Genomic DNA, 20,372 nt, shown 5'->3' on the forward strand with positions numbered 1-20,372 from the left:
CTTGGGAGGCTGAGGCAGGGGAATCACTTGAACTCAGGAGTCAGAGGTTGCAGTGAGCCAAGATTGTGCCACTGCACTCCAGTCTGGGCCGCAGAGCAAGAAAGACTGTCTCAAAAAAAAAAAAAAAAAAAAAAAAAAAAGAAGAGAAAAACGTGTTGTCACCAGCGTTGACTAGGTTTGAATATTGAGGGTGAGGAACGGAAGAACGTGCAGGTGTCTCGTAGCTCTGGCTGCTCCACGCTTTGCATTTCCTTTTCCTTGACATCTTCAGTTTCCTTTCTTTGCCTTAAGTAACTCGATCATTCTGTTGGATGCAAGTGAAGTTCTAACTGAATTTGAACGCATCATGATCAGTGCCTCAAAATTTCCTTTCTAAAAAAAGTCCATGATTAATTCACTGGTAGATTTTGCTTCCAGGATTGTGCCTGGGGGGTGTCTCAGGGCACGCAACCCTCTGTGGACGGCGCGCCTCCAGTGCTCATGCCCTGCCCGTCCTGCCTCACCCCCAGTGCCTCTCCAGGGCTGCTCTGTTGGCCTGGGCCTCCTGGGCTTTGCAAGGGCAGTGGGAAGAACACGTGGGCTCGGTGCTTGCCGCTTGCTGGCTGTGTGGTCATGAAGGGTTCCTCTGGAGGGGGCAGAGGTGAGGATCTGAGGAGTCAACGGCACTGAGCGCCCCGTGCAGTGGAACTGGGGACTCTCGCCTGCTCCCGCTCCGTGCAGCATGGCTGTCCCTTCCACGCCAGCTCCTGGCAGCCTTGGGTGGGTTCCCAAGGGCCTTCTGCTGTCCAGCCCCGGCTCCTGGTCCCAGTGTGCCTCTGGGGCCCTGTGTCCTCTGTCTTGGTGAAGGCTCTGGCCCGTGACTCTGGGTGCACGATGTGTGCCTTTTCCTTCATAACTGTTTCTGGGAAAGAACAAGAAATGCTCCATTTTATCATTAACTATTTGTATAAGAAGACAGGCAGTGTGGAAGAAGTAATCAAGTTACTCAGTTTCTTCGTTGTAGCGGATTATTAAAGCACTGAGTGTATCTGACAGATGACAGTGAGCAGACATTGGAAAGGAATGGCCTGACTTGGGGCTCTTTTCGTTTTGGTTCTAAAGTCATCACTGTGCCCAGAACTGAGGGCGACCTGCTGTGTCCCTGGCCGAGGGCTTCTCCCACCTCAGGGTGACCTGCTGTGTCCCTGGCCGAGGGCTTCTCCCACCTCAGGGTGACCTGCTGTGTCCCTGGCCGAGGGCTTCTCCCACCTCAGGGTGACCCGCTGTGTCCCTGGCCGAGGGCTTCTCGCACCTCAGGGTGACCCGCTGTGTCCCTGGCCGAGGGCTTCTCCCACCTCAGGGAGACCTGCTGTGTCCCTGGCGGGGGCTTCTCCCACCTCAGGGTGACCCACTGTGTCCCTGGCAGGGCCTTCTCCCACCTCAGGGTGACCCACTGTGTCCCTGGCCGAGGGCTTCTCCCACCTCAGGGAGACCCGCAGTGTCCCTGGCCAAGGGCTTCTCCCACCTCAGAGTGACCCGCTGTGTCCCTGGCGGGGGCTTCTCTGACCTCAGGGCGACCCGCTGTGTCCATGACGGAGGCTTCTCCCACCTCAGGGCGACCCGCTGTGTCCCTGGCCAAGGGCTTCTCCCACCTCAGGGCAACCCGCTGTGTCCATGACGGAGGCTTCTCCAGGCAGATCTGCTGTGCACTCATCAGGCTTCCTTTGTTTTAGGATGCAGCAGTCTCGGCCTTGGCCGCTCTCTGCAGTGAATATTATGTGAAGGAGCCGGGAGAGGCCGATCCTGCAATTCAGGGTGAGTGGGGGGCCCTTCCCTTGAAGGCCCCTGGTCCAGCGAGAAGCTGCTGGGGAGGGTCTGGGCACGGAGGAGGCCTGAGCCGTGCAGTGGAGCAGAGCCACTGCGATGGAGTCTGGATTGTGGCTGACAGGGAGGGACCAGACCGTACAGGAGCGCTCATGCATTTCCTCCTGGGGCCCTGCTCTCTCCACGTTCCGGTCTCAGTTCCCAGCTGAGGACCTGTGTGTGGGCAGGTCCCACAGCTGCCCAGGATGTGGCCTCACCTCTGAACAGGCGGCTCTGCAGGGACTCAGTTCTGTTGACCGCACGCCAGCGGCTGGTCCTGGAGCACAGTGTTATCTTCCAATGCAGAAGCTGCGCTTGGTTTCAGCTGTTCTCTTACATTGTAGATATATATGTATATATATACATTTGTTTTTTTTGAGATGGAATCTTGCTCTGTCTCCAGGCTGGAGGGCAGTGGTGCAATTTCTGCTCACTGCAACCTTGGCCTCCTGGGTTTAAGCGATTCTTCCGCCTCAGCCTTCCAAGTAGCTGGGACTACAGGCACGCGCCACCACACCCGGCTAATTTTTGTATTTTTAGTAGAGACAGGGTTTCACCATATTGGCCAGGATGGTCTTGATCTCTTGACCTTGTGATACGCCCACCTCGGCCTCTTAAAGTGCTGGGATTACAGGCGTGAGCCACCGCGCCCGGCCTATAGATACATTTTTAATTTAATTTAATTTTTTGAAAAGAAGTCTCACTCTGTTGACCAGGTTGGAGTGCAGTGGCTCAATCTCGGCTCACTGCAACCTCCACCTCCCGAGTTCAAGCAGTTCTCCCACCTCAGCCTCCCGAGTAGCTGGGATTATAGGTGCCTGCCACCACACCTGGCTAATTTTTGTATTTTTAGTAGAGATGGGGTTTCACCATGTTGTGGCCAGGCTGGAATGGAACTCCTGACCTCAGGTGATCCATCCGCCTCAGCTTCCCACGTGCTGGGATCACAGGCATGAGCCACTGCACCCGGCCAGTGTTTTTGGAAGGGTTGTTCGCACCATTTTCTGCTGTGTGTTCTTCATTCGTTACATATTTTGCTCTTTTTTCCTTTTTTACAAAAGTAGCGTAAGGCTGGCTTCACGCTGTGTCCCGTGCGTAGCTGCAGCGCCGCCTCATGGCACGCCCTGCACCTCCCCGCCGCCCCACCCGTGCCGAAGCTCGGGCTCATTTCTCAAACTTCGTGTCCTACTGTTGGCGGGATCTGGGATCTGCCTCATGAATCGTACTTTTTATTTCTAAAGTGTCACATGTGCGTGTGTTGGCCCACGGCGTTCCTTTATGTCATATGATAGAACATGTGTTATTAATCACATCAAAAGTGTATAAATCACCACTTAAAATGATTGTAAGTACATAAAAATCATGTATTAGCTGGGCGTGGTGGCACACGCCTGTAGTCCCAGCTACTTGGGAGGCTAGGTGTGAGATTGAGGCTGCAGTGAGCTGAGGTCACACCACTGCACTCCAGCCTGGGTCAGAATGAGACTCTATCTCAGAAAAAAAAGAATTTCTCTTTTCGATTCCTATTTTGAGGGAGGTCCCTTTGGAACGTGCCTGCTCTGGGAGCCTGAGGCGGTGGCTCCTTCGTTGACTGTGGCTTTGCTGCTGTTTGGGGCACACGTCCAGTGTGATTGTGAACGGGCAGCAGAGGGCCCTTCTCCACGCTCCTTAATCCTTGCAGAGGCGCTCATCACGCAGTATCTGGCTGAGCTTCGGAACCCCGAGGAAATGACTCGCTGTGGCTTCTCCTTGGCCTTAGGTGCCCTGCCACGCTTCCTTCTGAAAGGCAGGCTCCAGCAGGTGAGGCTGGCCACGTGCAGTGGGCAGGGCCTGGGCAGAGGGTGTGGGAGCCTTGCGTGTTGAGCCTGAGGTTGGCCCAGCCATTAATAAACCCACTTGATGTTTGTAGTTGGGATGGGATTCCTAGAAACCAGCAACTGTGGGCAGTAGAAAGGGGCAGAGGGCACCAAAGTCTGAGGGCCCTGAGGGCCCTGGTGAACCCTTTCCTGTCAGAGGACAGGCTTTGAAAAGCTGCATTCTGGGAGGGAGGAGAAGGTGGCGTTTGTCGAAGCAGCTGCCAAGAGTGAGGGGAACACAGTGGCCTTGCGTGTCTGCGGAGCCGGGTCCTGTATCGGCTGTGGCTGAGCGTCAGGTGGGCAGAGGCGGCTCAGTACCCTTACACAGGTCGCCCCCCCCCCGCGCCCTCCCCCACCGGCCTCAGCGCCCTGCCCTCTCACGCCTCCCTGTGCTGCTGCTCCCACTGGCCCACCTGCTGGGGGCTCTTGGTCATCTCCCTCCTGGCCACCGGGCATCCAAAGCTGGCCACTGTGTGCCCAGAGCCCTTCCCGCCCCACAGGACCCAGACCCCACTTCAGCCCACCCTCCCCACAGGACCTAGCCCCTGAATCCAGCCCTCCCCTCCCCATGGGACCCAGCCCCCCACTCCAGTCCTCCCTTCCCGTGGGACCCAGCCCCCCCACCACAGGATTTGCAGCTCCAGACAGACTGGGCCTTGAAACCACTGTGCCATCTAAATCACGAGTGGGGGTTTATCTGGTTGAAACTCCAATAAATGTGAAACATGATCACTTGGAGAAGTAACAGATGAGGCTGCCAGGAGCCAGCAGCCTCCTTCATCCCGAACCCCAGGTCTCAGCATAGAACAAAAGGGGGGCCTCAGCCAGGGTGCGGAAACAGCCCAGTGACGTCCTGGGTCAGCGGCCGTGGAGCGGCTGCAGGTGACCCCTCCCTGGGTGTCCTTCTGCGACGTAAAGGGGGCCATGGAGCGGCTGGAGCCGACCCCTCCCTGGGTGTCCTCCCTTGGCTGTACTGGGGGCCACGGAGAGGCTGCAGGTGACCCCTTCCTGGGTGTCCTCCCTTGGCTGTACTGGGGGCCATGGAGAGGCTGGAGGTGACCCCTCCCTCGGTGTCCTTCCTGGGCTGCACCGTGGGACACGGGAGGCACTGTGAGGAAGGTGGTGCCAGGCGCTGCCCGTGGTGTGGTGCGGGGTCCGTGCACTGCCTACTCACTGAATAGTGTACTTTGTTACAGCGTATGGCTCTTCTGTGATATTTTATTGCTCTCCAGGTTCTCACAGGTTTAAGAGCAGTTACGCACACTTCTCCTGAGGATGTAAGCTTCGCTGAATCTAGAAGAGATGGCTTGAAGGCCATTGCTGGGTGAGTCGGGCAGTTCCTCCGTAAGCTCCTGAGTCTCTCAAAGGCCAGCAGATGCCTGCTAATGGGGATGGTTTGTTCAGAGGCAGAATTTATGACTCTTTACTTGGAGAAGTGAAGAAACTAAGGAAACTAAGTTTCCTCTCTGCCAGCAGATCGTCAGTCCCAGCTCCTGGAGGCTCACTCAGCTTCTTACTGTCACAGTCATAGTGGATATTCAGCTTCTTTAGGAACCGTGGTCCCCTCTGAGAACTGGGGAGTGTCTTGGCTCAAGGCTGCCTACCAGCAGGTGGAATGGTCTTCACTCCTGTTGACAGACGCAGCCGGGGCCGTGCCTTATGCTCACTCCGCCCTGCAGGCACACGAGAGGGCCAGCCCCACGGGGCCACGCACACCCTCTTCTCTCCTGTGCCAGCACCCACGCCTTCTAGTCGGGGGGGAGTGGGAGGGACCAGCCACAGGGGGCAGCATCCCCGTCCACCTTTCATCCAGAAAGGGACCAGCCACGGGAGGGTCCCCATCCAGACGGCAGAGCCTGAACTAGGGCGGGGGGAAGTGGGAGGGACCAGCCACAGGAGCGTTCCCATCCACCTTTCATCCTGAGAGACGGCAGAGCGTGACCTCGGGAAGCATGTCCCACGTCGTGTGTGTGGAGGGAGCTCTGGACTTCCAATCTATCCCTGAGGGCCCTGGACTGTTCTGAGCGTGTCATCTCAGGAACACACATCAGACCGCCGTGATGTGGACATGAGGTTCACAGATGTTTGTTATCTCACACATTTGTAATTTCAGGATTTGCCAGACTGTCGGTGTGAAAGCAGGAGCCCCAGATGAAGCTGTGTGCAGAGAGAACGTTTCCCAGATTTACTCTGCGCTGCTGGGCTGCATGGACGACTACACCAAGGACAGCAGAGGGGACGTGGGCAGCTGGTGCGTCGGCAGCCGTGGGTCGTAGCAGTGCCTCTGAGGAGCCTGTTGGTTCTGTGGAAACTCGAGGCCCTGGGCTTCTCTGCAGGGAGAAATCTTTATAGAGTGCTGTATTTGGCATTTTAAAGGCTCATGGGAAGATGACTCTTCCCTGCTCCCGGCTGAGCCTGCGTGGCAGGGCTTTGCAGGGGCTGGTCCAGTCTGTCCTCAGGTGTTGGGCCCGCATCCTCCTTGTTGACAGGGTGTGAGGGAAGACGCGTCCTCAGGGAAAGGCTGCTGGCTACTTACCCTGGGTTTTGCCGACGTTTCCTGCTGAAGTGGGATTGATAATCCCGAAACTCCTCTGTGTGTAGGACACTTCGGGGCCCTGGTGTGTGTGGCTGTGGGTCTCCCTTCCTGCACGTGTTTCTGTAGCACAGAGGGCACCTCTGCAGGCCCCATGACGTTTCTCTCTGGCAGTGAAGAGTCATGCCTGGGGGTTAGTCACGGGCATTGAATTCACACAGCCTGCCAGCATGGTTGGCAGAACCAGGGTCAGGAACCCCCTCTCCAGCTGGGTGCCTCTGCCTCTCCTTGTCTCATCAGGGTCCGTAAGGCCGCCATGACCAGTCTGATGGATCTGACGCTTCTCCTGGCTCGGAGCCAGCCTGAGCTGATTGAGGCCCACACGTGAGTGTCGCTGCAGCTCTTCTGCCCCCTGGAGGGCAGCCCCGAGCTTGGGGAGGCTGGCGGGGCAGGTGGTCCTGGTGTTTAGTGGGGTTTGCACTGCCCAGCACACACCCTCCTCCCGGAGAGCCTCTCGTGTCCCTGACCCCAGGTTTGTGCAGGCCCCTCCTCCCGCCCCCGTGGCTGTGGCTTGAGCTGGGGCCACTCTTCCTCTGCCCAGTGCCCCCAGGATAAGGCTCTGCTCCCCAGCTGGTGTCTCCCACAGTGCTCAGGCCAGTTTGATGACAGCCAGCTTCTGGGTCTGAGGCTGGGTGGGAGGTGGGGGCTTCTCAGCTTAGGGCCCTGAACCTGAGGGTCTGCTCCTGCCAGGACCAGCTGAGCCATGGTTCGGTTCCCTGCACCTGAGGCTGCCACTGGATCCTGCCCTTGCTGTGGGTCTCTGTTGTGGGCACTGGGTTGTGGGGATCCCACTCACTGTGGGTCTCGGTTTACTGCCTACCCTTGGTTTACCTGCTGCTCTTAGTTTACCTCCCACCCTGGGTTTACCTCACCTCCCATTCTCGGTTTACGTCCTGCCCTCAGTTTACCTCTCACCCTCGGTTTATCGTCCCCCTCTCTTGGTCTGCAGCTGTGAGCGCATCATGTGCTGTGTGGCCCAGCAGGCAAGTGAGAAGATTGACGGGTTCCGTGCTCACGCCACCAGCGTGTTCCTGACACTCCTGCACTTTGACAGCCCTCCCATCCCCCACGTGCCCCACCGGGAAGAACTGGAAAAGCTGTTTCCCAGGTACTGCTGGGGCACAGGCCCTCCCACGCCAGACCCGCAGCCGGGGCAAGGTCATCGGCAGCCCGGCCTCATCCCACTCACTCTCTTGCAGGTCCAGCGTGGCCTCCGTGAACTGGAGCGCAGCTTCCCAGGCCTTCCCGCGCATCACCCAGCTTCTCGGGCTGCCTACCTACCGCTACCACGTCCTGCTGGGGCTGGTCGTGTCCGTGGGCGGCTTGACGGAGTCGACGGTGAGGAGGAGGCGTCGGCTGGCTGGTGGGGAGGTGGCGGCTCCCGGGGTGCCTGGCGCTTCCTTCTCTCTTGGGAGCGCATGTGGGGCTGGGCCTTTTCTGCCATTGCTTTCTGTCTCTCTGGGGCGAATCTGCTGGGGGGTCAGGGACCCAGTGTTTTCCTGGTGACCCGGGGGCCGAGGGCCTGCGGGGTGGTTGAGTCTGGTGACGGTGGAGCAGCACATTGAGTCAGGCTCAGCTGCAAACTCTGAAGTGGGCTGGAGCCGCTCTGTTCCTGTGGCTGCAGCCCTGGATCTCCCAGCGTCCCCTTGGGGTTCGGCCCTCCAGCACCTGTGTCTGACGCCTACATGCGGTTACCTGGGCTCTGTCGGGGTCTAGATCTGCTCCAGCCTCCACTTCAGGGCGCCAGGTCTGCCTCCCATGTCTGTGGGGAGGTTCTCTGGAGCCTCAGGGATCCATAGCTAAGGCCCCTGCATCTTGTCACTCGTGGCCCCTGCACCTGCTCATCGTGGCAACCCTGGGGCAGCGGCTGTGTCCTGGGAAACATGTAACAGCACATCAGGTGCCCTCTGTGCCTTGGGGACATACAGGGAGACCCAAGCCATGGGCAAGTGGGTCCCCGAGACATTCCACACACAGGGGAGTAGTGGGGGTGACCAGATCCCACTTCAGGAGAGACGTTAGAGAAACTAAGGCGAGCAGCCGCAGCCTTCCGTCAGGGACATGCGCCACCCTGCGCCTGAGTGAGGGCTCAGGCTGTGCTGCCGCCGCTGAGAGCCAGGCATCTGCATTGGGTGCCTGTACTGTGGGTGGCTTCATGCTGGCGTCCACACTGGCCACTCTGTGCTAGACCTTTGTGCCTCTGCAGCTTGGAGCAGTTCTGCTCCTCAGCAGATGCTTGACCGGCTGGGGCCAAGCCTGATGGGTAGTGGGCTCGGGGGTCCCACGGCCTTAGGAAGTGTCTCTTGTTGCAGATCTGGCACTGAGGGTGGGGGTCTTGGGGGTCCCACGGCCTTAGGAGGTGTCTGTGTTTGCAAATCCAGCACTGAGGGGTGGGGGGCTCAAGGGTCCCTCTGCCTTAGGAGGTGTCTGTGTTTGCAGATCCGTCACTCCACCCAGAGCCTCTTCGAGTACATGAGGGGAATTCAGAGCGATCCACAGGCCCTGGGCAGCTTCGGGGGGACCCTTCTGCAGATCTTTGAGGACAACCTTCTGAAGGACAGGTGAATGGTGTCTCATGCGGCCTTGGAGGTGTGGGTGTTGCTGGCACCTCTCACCACGTTTCCACAGGTCCTCAGGGTCTTACAGGGTCTCTCTGGGTCTGAAGGGAGAAGTGAGACACACGCTTGACCAGTTAGTGGCAAGGGGCACGGCTCAGCAAGTGGGGATGTGCCTCAGCCCCTGCACCTCCTCTCCCAGGCTGCACGCTGGGCAGGGAAACGACCGTTTTGTGTACACTGGAAGTCAAGGTAACAGAAAGGAGAAAGTGGTCACTGTGTGTAGGAAGGCGTCCTGGGGGCTTCTCCGGCTTGGTGCTCCTGCGGACGTGCTTACGGGCACACATCAGTCACCCAGTGAGTGAGAGTGCTGCATTCCTGAGGATGGAATGTCATGTGAGAAACACAGCTCCTTTCTAGAAGTTTTTGCTCTTACATGGAGGCAGAGTATAGGCCCTTTGGGCCTTGACCTCAGAATTGAGAATGTTCACCCATCACCCTCTGGAAGGGCTGTTCCTGCTGTGTGAGGCCTTGGCGTCCCCGCGGGCAGGGCCGTGGCAGCCTTTCCACTAGGAAGCCCAGATGCCGCTGTCAGCAAACAGGAACTCGGCCCAGCTGTGGTAGCTTTTCTCATTATGACTACAATCAGCTGCACATAAGGGGCAGTCTGACCGATTTTTCACATGTCCACCCTCACACCCTTCCCTAGCCACAGGTGGGCACATCCTTCAGCCCCAGGTTTCCTCCTGGCCCTTCTAGTCCGTGCCCCTGACCTGCGTCACCATGGGCGTGGTCACTCCGGGCGTCTGGGCTGTGTGCCGGTCGCTCATTCCTCTTGTTGACGAGTCACGTCTGCGGTGTCCGTGCCAGATGGTGCGTCTGTGTGTGGGCATGTCAGCCTTTCCTGCCGTGGGGCCATCACTGGTGGAGCTGCAGGCAGACAGTGTGCACAGCAGCTCTCCCGTGTGCCAGTTGGCCTGTGCTGAACCATCCTCTCCGGATGCTCCCGGCGTCCCAAGGGGACCTCGCCAGGCTCCTTTTCCGTGGGGTGAACGCTGGGCGTTGCAGGCCAGCTCACACGGAGGCGAATGTGTAGCTTCGGGAAGCAGTGGAGGGTTTACGGAGCCTGCGTGTCGTGCCTTCCCACTGATGTTGTCTGAGGTCACACTCCCACTGGCACGTGGCCATTTTATATCCTCTTTGGAGAAGGGTCTTTATTTTTTCTGTTCCCCTTCCCCGACTGTTGCGGTCTGATCCTCCCTCATCACACACATGACTTGAGGGTGTTTCTCCCTGCCTGTCTCTTCACGCACCGAGCGGGGGCTTCACATTTTCTCAAGTTCCCATCTCCCCTTTGCTCTGAGGAACAGATTTTTCTGGTGTGTCTATGAAAGCTTGCCTAATCCATGGTCACCGAGATTTTCTGTTTAGTCCTAGAAGTTGTATAGTTTGGGGTTGTGTATTTAGACCTCGGTGGGTCTTGGGTGGGTCTCGAGTGAGGTTTCCTAGGTGGTATAGCATGGGCACGGCATCTTGATGCCCAGCTGTGCTGATTGCTGGGAGGGCTCCCCCCTCCCCCCGCTCCATTGCGTTGCTGCTGCAGCTTTGTGAGAAACCGGGTTTCTTTTGGACTCTGCCGTGCCGCCGTGTTTGCTTTACTCTGCCTCGATCCGTCTTCAGTCTCAGTGGCAGCCTCCGGCCTTGCTCCTTCCCCCACAGCTGTTTTGTCTTCCTGGAAGCTTTGTGTCTCCATGTAAACTATAAAGGGGATTGTCAGTTTCACAGCGGTGCCAGGATTTCCACTGGGATTGTGCTGACTCAGCCAGTCAGGGAGACGGGCGTCTTCCTGGGTGCTGGTGTCGGGTCTCACCGCTCCTTCTCCCCTCAGGGTGTCCGTGCCGCTGCTGAAGACGCTGGACCACCTGCTCACCCACGGCTGCTTCGACATCTTCACCACGGAGGAGGAGTGAGGCTTTGCTTTTCATGACTTCCTTCTGGTTAAGCCTAAGTAGCTCACGCTTTAAAGAAAAAGTAATCAGACACAGAGATGAGAATTCCAGGAGATGATTTTCCAGTGCATTCAGTGTCAGTTATGGTGACTATAAATGCCATCATAACTGACCCTCAAAGTAACACAGAGTAAGAACAAAGTAACCTAATGACAGTTATGACTGTGAATGCAGTCAGCCCCATCTGGGGCCGAGGCGGGGGCCCTGCCATGTACTCACGCCCAGGTATCCCACTGGGCGAGGGGTGGGCCTCAGGGTGGGGCTGGCACCTGTGGCAACCTGAAGGGGCCTAGGCTGTATGGGGATGGGACTGGCCGCAGAGGAGAGGGCGGAGGCTGGCGACGAGTGAGGCCCCCCCCAGGAGATGGAGCCCCTGCTCCTGCGCTGTGTGGACGTCCCCGAGCTCTTTCCATTGTTGCCATGTTTTCTTGCTCCATTGAATTTTACCTTGTTGGGTCAGGTTTTTTTTTTTTTTTTTTTTTGAGGCAGGGTCTAGCTCTGTCACCCAGGCTGTAGTGCAATGGCACAATCACAGCTCACTGTAGCCTCTACCTGCTGGGCTCAAGTGATCCTCCCACCTCAGCCTCCCAAGTATCTAGGACGACAGCCGTGCCCCCAGCATGCCTGCTTAATGTTTGTGTTTTTAGTAGAGATGGGGTTTCACTGTGTTACCCAGGTTGATCTTGAACTCCTGGCCTCAAGTGATCTGCCCTCCTTGGTCTCCTAAAGTGCTGGGATTACAGGTGTGAGCCACTGTGCCTGGCCTAGATATTTTTGTATCTGGGATGTGTTGGGTCACCTGGAGACAGTATGGTCTTTTTTAGGACGCTGCTTTTTTCTTATTTTTTTTTTTTCCTTGAGATGGAGTCTTGCTCTATTGCCCAGGCTGGAGTGCAGTGGCTCTATCTCAGCTCACTGCAACCTCTGCCTCCCAGGTTCAAGCAATTTTCCTGCCTTAGCCTCCTGTATCAGCTGGGACTACAGGTGCCCGCCACCACGCCCAGCTAATTTTTTGTGTTTTTAGTAGAGATGGGGTTTCACCATATTGGTCAGGCTGGTTCGAACTCCTGATCTCAGGTGATCCGCCCACTTTGGCCTCCCAAAGAGCTGGGATTACAGGCGTGAGCCACCACATCCAGTTTGGGCGCTGCTCTTAAGCTGTCAGGTGGACCCAGAGCCATGCTGGTCTCCGGGTTTTCCTGCCCCTTTAAGGTCTCTGCTCCCTGCCGCTTCCTTCCACTGCTGCTGGGGCAGTGCCAGGGATTTCAGTCATCTTTTGGGTGGTTCTTCCCCAGCCCTGGGCAGCATCCTTGTACTTATGCACTGACTGACTGAGGCCCCGATTAGTCCTCAAGGGCCCCCAGGAAGCCCCCTCTGGTGCTGAGAACCTGAGCGAGCTCTGCAGATGTGGGACTCGGGAGGCCCTACTTCTCACTGTGGGCTGGAGCCTGCCGCCTGCTGGACTTGGCTTGCCTTAGCTGTCGGGCGGGAGGTGGAGCTGGGCTCTGTGGCTTCCTCTTTGCTGGACACTGCACATGTTTTTTTAATCTAATGGCATCGAAGGGTTTCCCCTTTTGTTAGTGGCCATCACTGATCTTGTATCTGCTGTTGGAACCACGTCCACGTTCACAGGTGCACCCAGGTCGGTTGTGGTGTGTTAATTATCCTTTCAAATAATGCTAAATGTTCCATTTACATTTTTTTTTTTTGAGAAGGAGTTTCCGTTTTGTTGCCGAGGCTGGAGTGCAATGGTGCTGTACAAAAAATACAAAAACATTGGCCGGGTATGGAGGTACCTGTAGTCCCAGCTACTTGGGAGGCTGCGGTGGGAGGATAGCTTGAGCCTGGGAGGCGGAGGTTGCAGTGAGCCGAGATTGAGACTCACTGTACTCCAGCCTGTGCAACAGAGACAGACCCTGTTTCAAAAAGAAACACCTCCTGCCACGTCCTGCCACGAATACAGCTCTTTTTACTTCTCGAGACAGTTTTGTCAGTTTTTGCTGTGCAGATTTTGAAGTGTGTTTCTGGGGCCGAATCTTGCCCTATGACTGCCTCATTTCTGGGGTGCTTTCTGCATCACTCGACTTTGAACTCTACTTTTTCGCTTTCAGTATCTTCATGTATTTATGTTTTTGTGCGTCTCTTCTGGAACAGTGTATGGTTTTGTGAAAATGCAGGCTGTAGCTTCTGCCTGCATCCCTGATGACCTGTGACCCCCTCAGGTCTCAGTCCACCACTCACAGGGTTTCCCAGTGCCCTCCCTGCCCCCCGAGCTTTCTGTTGGAATGCTAGAATCCTTTTTTCATCCCATTATTTTCATATATTTGTTTGGGACGTTTTACCCTTTTTCCGTTCTGTAACGCTTACCCTAGAAGTGGGAAGTGACACCACATATTCTCGTGAAGCCCAGTTTTCAGTATTTGTATTGGACAACAGCACGGGTGTCGGAAGGTGCTGGAACGCTGGCGTCTGCCTTGAGTTCCGTGCTGCTGTTGTCGGATATCTTGTCTTCAATGCAGTTCCTGTTCACTGTGGTATTGTGTAATGTGCGTTATTTTGAATTACCCACATTTTTACTGCTTTGCTTCTCATCACTTTCTGATTTTGGGAACCCCCCCACCCCAGTCGGGGTTCACACTCCCTCTTCCTAGAGCACACTCCCTTGGATTTCTTCCAGTGAGGTCTGCTGGTGGTAAAGCTTTCTAGTTTTATGTGCAGATTATTTTCAGAGGATACACAGAATTCAGGCAGCTGTTTTGTTTCAGCATTTTACGAGTATTTCCCTCTTCTCCTGACTTGGTTGCTTTTGAGTGTCACCTCTGAGTCCGTCTGGGCTTTCCCAGCCCCTGCCAGGCTTGCGGCTTCCCTGGTGTTTCTGTTGTCACGCTCCTGTGTTTCCCTCGGCCACGCCCTCTGCATTTCGCGTTTTCTTCTTTGCTTCATTACCTTGGCCCGTCTGCCAGCTGCTGATTCTCTGTCTCTGAAGGACTTCTCGCTTGCGGAGTTCCTGTTTGGAGCTTTGCGTCTTTTCGGGTGCAGGTCTTGGCCTTGGGTGTTCCCACGTGTGCCCTTGGCTTTCCGCCTCACTGTTCCCTGCGGCCCGTCCTCCCGCGCCGGGTGCTCACTCCCTTCGATGCCCTCCTGCCTGTTTCACTGGGCGTGTCTGAACTGCCTGTCTGCTGTTGCATACTCTCTGGACGTTGTGTTTTAGGGGTCCCACCTCAGAGCAAGCCGAGGCCTGGGCTAAGCCTGCACCTTGGCAGGCAGGGCCTTAGTTTAGCGTGCCTTTTCTGGACACCCGAGGGAGGGTAGCAGCAGCCTGGGGTCTCTTTGACCTACAGTCAGCAGTGAGGGTTTCCCGGCCTGTCAGGCTCCTGGAGCTTGGCTGTGTTCCCCGCCGAGAGGCAGGTGCGTGTCTTCCCTCTTCTCCCTGGAGCGGCCCTCTCAGAGCTGCTCATCAGGGCCATGCTTTTGTCGGCACCCAGCTTCAGCTCGTCCCTGTGGCCAGTGAAGGCTCAGAACAACACCGCGCAGCCTGTGCGTCTTCTGTGAGTCGGCAGATTCTCCCAGCTCTGCAGCAGCTCAGGCCAGGCCGCCTCTGGAGAGGGCGGTGGAGGAACAGGGGCATCCCGGCTGCCGCTGTGTCAGGATGGAGCCTGGGGCCTGGGGAGGGAGGTGGGGTCCTGTGGGGGCTGCTGCACCGCAGTGAAGCAGAGGCCGGCCAGGTAGTGGCCCAGCAGCTGGGGCGGCCTGTGGAGGCACCGGGATGGGACCAGTGGACTTGCTGGCAGAGGGGCCGCAGGCTTCTTGGACCGAGCCACCGGGAGGACGGAGTTGACCTTCCTTACAGAAAAAATGTGCGTCCCGGGGCTGCCTGTGAAAGCTCATCTCTAAAGAGAGTGTTCTTCTTCCAGCCACCCCTTCGCTGTGAAGTTGCTTGCGCTTTGTAAGAAAGAAATCAAGAATTCAAAAGACATCCATAAACTGCTGTCCGGCATCTCAGTGTGAGTTTCAAGTGCCGCTGGCCCTAGAGGGAACTGCACAGGGCGGGAGAGGAGCAGTTAGCGTTCACCCTCAAGCTTAGGTTGTGCGTTCCAGTGTCCAGTGGGATGAAGCGAGAGGCAAGGCAGCCCAGGTGTGGGTGGAGGGAGTCCTGAGAGAACAGGCAAGCCCCCCACTCCCGGCCCCCCGACGTGCTCTGCCCTGTGGGGAGGGGAGGCCCCAGAAACAGGTGTTGTCAGTGGCTGCCCAGTTCTCCCATGTGCCCCAGGGGTTGCTGTTGAGCACCTTGCTGCTCTGTGGCCCCCCGAGGTGTGGGGGTCCCCGTGGCAGGGCAGGAGCTGTGCAGGAGCTTCTCTGAGGCATCCTCACTTCCCACTGTCGGCTTTCCCGCATGTGTGACAGGTGCTCACGTACACACCTCTGGCTTGGGGCTCCAGGCCCACACCGTGCTCACAGATCTGCTCTCGCTGGGCCTTCGCCTGGGCCTCGGGTCCTGGGTTTCCCGGGGTTGGGCTGGGCGGTGTGGGGCTCACGCGGTGCCCTTGTGCGGCTCTGGGCAGGTTCTGCGGGATGGTGCAGTTTCCTGGCAGCGTGAGGAAGGGCGCCCTCCTGCAGCTGTGTCTGCTCCTCGGCCACCGCTTCCCACCGGTGAGTGCCTGCCCCGTTCACATGTGCTCGCTGTGTGGACTCGGGCCTCTGGTGACAAAAAGGGCTTGGAAGGCACTGCCCTGTGGGTGTGCCTTCACGCCAGGCCCCTTGTTGACATGCCCGGGGTGACATGGCACAGGCAGACAGCTCTCAAGGGGCTCCCGACGTCACTGTTCTGGCTTCAAGGACGACGTGTCTGGCTGGCATTTCCATGGGCAGTGGGGTCTGGCTCAGGAGCTCCCAGAGGACCCAAGCTGAAGTGATTCAGCCACACCTGGGGGCAGTGCCCTTCACCCCCAGCTCTCCCTAGCCGTTACATTTCTAGGGCTGCTTTTCTTCAGGCTGTAAAAAAAACCTGTTGATCCAAAGGTGACATTTCCAAAAACGCGAAAGTAACTTCATGCTATACAGTGGGGTGGCTGGACCCTCGGCACCTCTGGGGCTTCAGCAGTGCGGGTTCCTGGGCCCTGTCCTGCTCACTCAGGACCTCCCAAGGGTGGGCCGGGGGCTCTGACCACCAGCTCACTGAGACGTGACGACAGGCGGGATCGCGTCTCCGTAAGAGAGCCGGTTTGTGGATGGGTCGTTGAAACAAGGGGGACGGGACCTGCACTGCCGGGGTCTCACTGTGTCCGCCGAGGGAGGAGGCGGTTCACAGTGCAGCTCCGCTGTGGCTGGGAAGGGACGCGGGGTCCACTGACGGGGCTCCCTGGCCTGGCTCCTGTCCTCTCTGGGGGGTGGGGCAGCGGCGTTTTCCTCCCGCAAACGCACTGTGTCGCCGTCCCAGATCCGGAAGACCACGGCCAGCCAGGTGTACGAGATGCTGCTCACCTACAGTGACGTCGTGTCTGCGGACGTGCTGGACGAGGTGGTGGCCGTGCTCAGCGACACCGCGTGGTGAGCGAAGCCCCTTCCTGCACGGCCAGCTGGGCCCGGCCCCGCCCCCTTCCCGTCCCCTCCGTGTCCACCTGCCTCCCAAACCCTCTGAAAGGAAGAGGAAGGATGATTCCGGGGCCTCGACAGCCTCCGCTTGGGTTTTACGAGGCGGCAGTGGTGCTGAAGCTGAAGCCTCTTAACTGCCCTGTCCCCAAACACTGTCGAGTGTCAGAAGCAGCAGGGCATCCATCCTGCCAGGGGGACAGCCCCCTTCCCCCCCCAGGCTGTCTGGTGGCCTGTGCACCGGACACCCCCCAGGGAGGCCCCTCTCCAGTTGTGTTGGAATAGGCCGCGTGAGCACCTGGTGGAAATCCAGAGGCACGGGCGGAAGCGGGAGGAAAACTTCTCCCCACGCCTCTGCTCTGATGTCCACCTCCTTCCCAGGGCACGAGGCCCTCAGGAGGCCACAGCGCTGCTCTCCATGTTTACTGGGACAGGTGCAGTTTCTGCAGCAGGGTCTGGCCTCCTTACCGCGGGTGGATTAGAGTGGCAGGTTTGAAGGATGCTGTGTTGAGTGGGGGGTGGGAGGGTCCGAATGAGGAAGTGGAGCAGGGAAAGGGCAGGCTCCACCGGGGTGGTCCTGGAACTGCAATGGTGTGCGTGCACACATGCTCACGCACTCACGCTGGCTCGAATGCTCACTTGCACGCTCACACTGGCTCATAAACATGCTCACTCGCACACACGCTCACTGGCTCACAAACATGCTCACGCACATGCTGACACATGCTGAACTTGCACACTTCTCTAAAAGGGGAGCAATCTCGTCACCCCGAGTTGGAGGTCAGGACTGAAGCACCCAGAGGCTGTGTGGGTGTCCACTTGGTGCAGCCAGCCTGGTGGAGGCCCAGGTGTCCTGCCTGTGGATGCTACTCTGTGTGGAGCGCCGACCGTGAGGGCCTCCGTGCTGACCCCAGGTGTTGGTGCAGGTCTGTGGGGTCTGTGCCCATCTAAGCCGGCGAGGATGTAGGCGACGCTCCCTAGGTGTCTCCTTGGATCAGGGACCTTCCGACAGGGCCGGGTTCCCATGGAGCTCACTTAACTGTGAAGCTGCTGTGGTCTCAGAGGACAGAAGGTACCTCTTGGCTTCACGGCTTCTGTGAGGTTCTCTGGTTTGGGGAGGAGTGAGCGTCTCTGCCCCTAAACAGAAACGTGGTCCCCAGGAGAAGAGCCGGGAGCAGCCGGGCTGCTTTTTTTTTTTTTTTTTTTTTTTTTGAGACGGAGTTTCGCTCTTGTTACCCAGGCTGGAGTGCAATGGCGCAATCTCGGCTCACCGCAACCTCCGCCTCCTGGGTTCAGGCAATTCTCCTGCCTCAGTCTCCTGAGTAGTTGGGATTACTGGCACACGCCACCATGTCCAGCTAATGTTTTGTATTTTTAGTAGAGACGGGGTTTCACCACGTTGACCAGGATGGTCTCAATCTCTCGACCTCGTGATCCACCCGCCTCGGCCTCCCAAAGTGCTGGGATTACAGGCTTGAGCCACCGCGCCGGGGGCTGCCTTCTTAACCCCTATTGAGAGGTCGGCTGTCTTAACTACTGCACTGGAGACACTTTTTTTTTTTTTTTTTTTTTTTTTTAAGATGGGGTTTCACCATGATGGCCAGGCTGGTCTTGAACTCCTGACCTCAGGTGATCCACCTACCTCGGCCTCCCAAAGTGCTAGGATTACAGGTGTGAGCCACCGCACCCGGCTCTGGAGACATGTTTTTAAAAAACGAGGCACATTGTGGATCAGATTCTAAAATAATCGGCTTTGGGACAGTGAAGAGGTGAACGCCCTGCAGCCAGGTATCGGGAGCTGGGCGAGGCCTCCTCCACGGGCCGGGAAGGCGGCCCTTCCTTCTGGAAAGGGGTCAGGCCTGAGGCCGGCTGGAGAATGTGCTTACCACAGCTCCTCCTCGTGCCTGATTCTGGGGGGGGTGTCCTTTCCCCGCTTTCCCCTGCGTGAGCTGATGCGTGCTCTGCACACCTGAGGGTCTGAGGTGGGCAATGGCCTCACGCAAGCCAGGCGTGTGAAGTCAGGTACCCCGAGCCGGGCGAGTCCTCCAGCAGGGCTGGGCGAGGCGGCCCCTCCTCCCTCAGCTCCCCGTCCTCACAGGCTCCCCCTCCTCACAGGAACGCAGAGCTGGCAGTCGTGAGAGCGCCGCGCAACCGCCTGTGTGACCTCCTGGGCGTGCCCAGGCCCCAGCTGGTGCCCAAGGTAACCCTTCACCGCCACAGCATGAGGTGACTGTGCTTCCCTGAGCTCCGGAACGTTCTGGGGCCAGCGGCCCCTCTTCACTTCTCATGTCAGGACCCGTGCGAGTATGGGACTGGTGGAGCTGCCTTCTCTGGTCACTGCCCCCGCGTCGGGCCCCCATGGCACCCAGGCCACTTGCTTGGGGTGTGTTTGGTGGACTGGGGGCTCGGCGGGACTGGCATCAGCTTGATCCAGGCTCCTTATGACTGGCCCTGGGGTCTGTTTGTGCTCCAAGTGCCAGGAATTTCCTCTTACCCCTCCTCACCTGCCTCCCGTGCGTGGGACCAGGGCTGGGTGCAGAGACCCTCAGGAGCCCCTGTGCTCCTCGCAGCCCACCACTCTTCTGCCAAAGTCACAGAAACAAGTGCAGTTCTCACGGGCACTAGGGCCTGGGGTTGCCGTCTCTCTCTCTAGTTCCAGGGCTGGCTCCTCCCATCCAGCAGGAGGCCACGTCTGAGAGGGAGAAGAATCACATCCAGATACGCAGGGGCCGGCCGGGGCCGTGGGGACGGGCTGAGCATTGGGGGACAGCCTCCCCCGTTTCTGTGTGTGAAGGTCAAACTCGGCAGACGACTTTGGAATTAAATGTGCTTTTCACATTGGTATTAGGACAGATGTCACACATGCGTGAGTGCAGGTCAGGAGCAGTGCAGCAAACCTCCCTCTTCAGAGACCGCATCCCAGACGGGGTGCCCTCCCGCAGGCCACAAAGCTGGGGCTCCCGGGCGTGCAGGGAACGGCACAGACGCAGTTTCCGGCAGGAACCCAGTGTCAGCGTCAGTCCCCGCGTGGGGTCCAGAGGGGCGAGGGTCCCCTGGCTGGGAGTGGTGGGTGATGGAACTGACCAGCCTGACCCCATCTTGTCTCTTCTGCAGCCTGGTGCCTGCTGAAGCCGGTCCCGGAGCCCGCACTCACCCTGCCTGGTGGGGATGTCTCGTTCCTGGGGGAGCCCCGTGCAGGGAGCCTGGCCCAGCAGTGCCTCCAGCTCTCCAGCTGCGGAAGGGTAGCGCTGGCCCTCGGAGGCCGTCACCAGGTGATGGCTTTTCTTCCTCTGCACGTGCACTCTGGTGACTTGGGGTGTCACTGTTTCTGCCTTTACTTGAACACAAATGTGCTTCCTATAAAATCATGTACCAAGAAGTTCCTGCCTTTGTCTCTGTGCCTGACGCGTGTGGGGTGACGCTCACTGCCTGGGCGTCAGCAGACGGGAGGGGACTCTACTCCTCACTGCCTGGGTGCCGGCAGATGGGGGAGGAGCTCCACTACTCCTGCCTGGAGACCAGGCCTCCTCCTCTCCTGTGTGGCCCCCGCTGTGGGGTCTGCTGGCCATAGGCGATGCTCCACCCAGTCTGTGCTGTGGAGGTGCAGATTTTTACACAGAGTGAGATTAATGTTGGTAAGTCAGGGGTCCAGATGCCAGAGGCCTGACAAGCCCTGGTGGGGGTGCAGTCCTTCCATCTGCACACATGTGGGCATGGGGCACACAGTGCAGGCGTCACTCATAGACAGTGTGCGGACCAGTCACTTCACAAATGTCTGCCGCAAGGGGAATCATCAGAATCCAGTGTGTGCACCTCTACAATAACGTGGGAAGTACCCTTCTCAAAAAGACGGCACCGTCTTACTAGAGCCAGTGCGGAGGTGGCCTTTGTCTCTGTCAGCTCGTGCTGGGCCATCCCAAAGCCGGTG

General features: G+C 58.1%; 2 protein-coding genes across 3 annotated transcripts in view; one reads left to right on the plus strand and one right to left on the minus strand.

The window, feature by feature from the left end:
• TBCD (tubulin folding cofactor D) overlaps positions 1–19,647 on the plus strand; it is a 205,699-nt gene extending 186,052 nt beyond the window's left edge. Inside the window, exons 26-39 of one of the 2 annotated variants that reach the window (XM_074389091.1) lie at positions 1,713–1,794; positions 3,524–3,642; positions 4,931–5,022; positions 5,812–5,949; positions 6,532–6,615; positions 7,241–7,399; positions 7,491–7,629; positions 8,731–8,852; positions 10,735–10,812; positions 14,770–14,859; positions 15,418–15,505; positions 16,293–16,402; positions 16,826–16,934; positions 18,560–18,640. In XM_074389091.1, coding sequence (XP_074245192.1) covers positions 1,713–1,794; positions 3,524–3,642; positions 4,931–5,022; positions 5,812–5,949; positions 6,532–6,615; positions 7,241–7,399; positions 7,491–7,629; positions 8,731–8,852; positions 10,735–10,812; positions 14,770–14,859; positions 15,418–15,505; positions 16,293–16,402; positions 16,826–16,934; positions 18,560–18,607 — 1,458 coding nt within the window. In that variant the 3' untranslated portion in view covers positions 18,608–18,640. Of the gene's footprint in view, positions 1–1,712; positions 1,795–3,523; positions 3,643–4,930; positions 5,023–5,811; positions 5,950–6,531; positions 6,616–7,240; positions 7,400–7,490; positions 7,630–8,730; positions 8,853–10,734; positions 10,813–14,769; positions 14,860–15,417; positions 15,506–16,292; positions 16,403–16,825; positions 16,935–18,559; positions 18,645–19,558 lie in introns of those variants that run through there. The other variant, XM_039476649.2, reaches the window with a different exon arrangement.
• The window catches only part of B3GNTL1 (UDP-GlcNAc:betaGal beta-1,3-N-acetylglucosaminyltransferase like 1), an 83,034-nt gene continuing 67,562 nt past the window's right edge, over positions 4,901–20,372 (minus strand). The window contains exon 13 of the mRNA XM_010342244.3: positions 4,901–10,864. The gene's annotated coding sequence lies outside the window, so the exon portion shown is untranslated. The remainder of the gene's footprint in view (positions 10,865–20,372) is intronic.

Source organism: Saimiri boliviensis, chromosome 17 (assembly GCF_048565385.1).
Source record: "Saimiri boliviensis isolate mSaiBol1 chromosome 17, mSaiBol1.pri, whole genome shotgun sequence".
Taxonomy (NCBI): Eukaryota; Metazoa; Chordata; class Mammalia; order Primates; family Cebidae; genus Saimiri; species Saimiri boliviensis.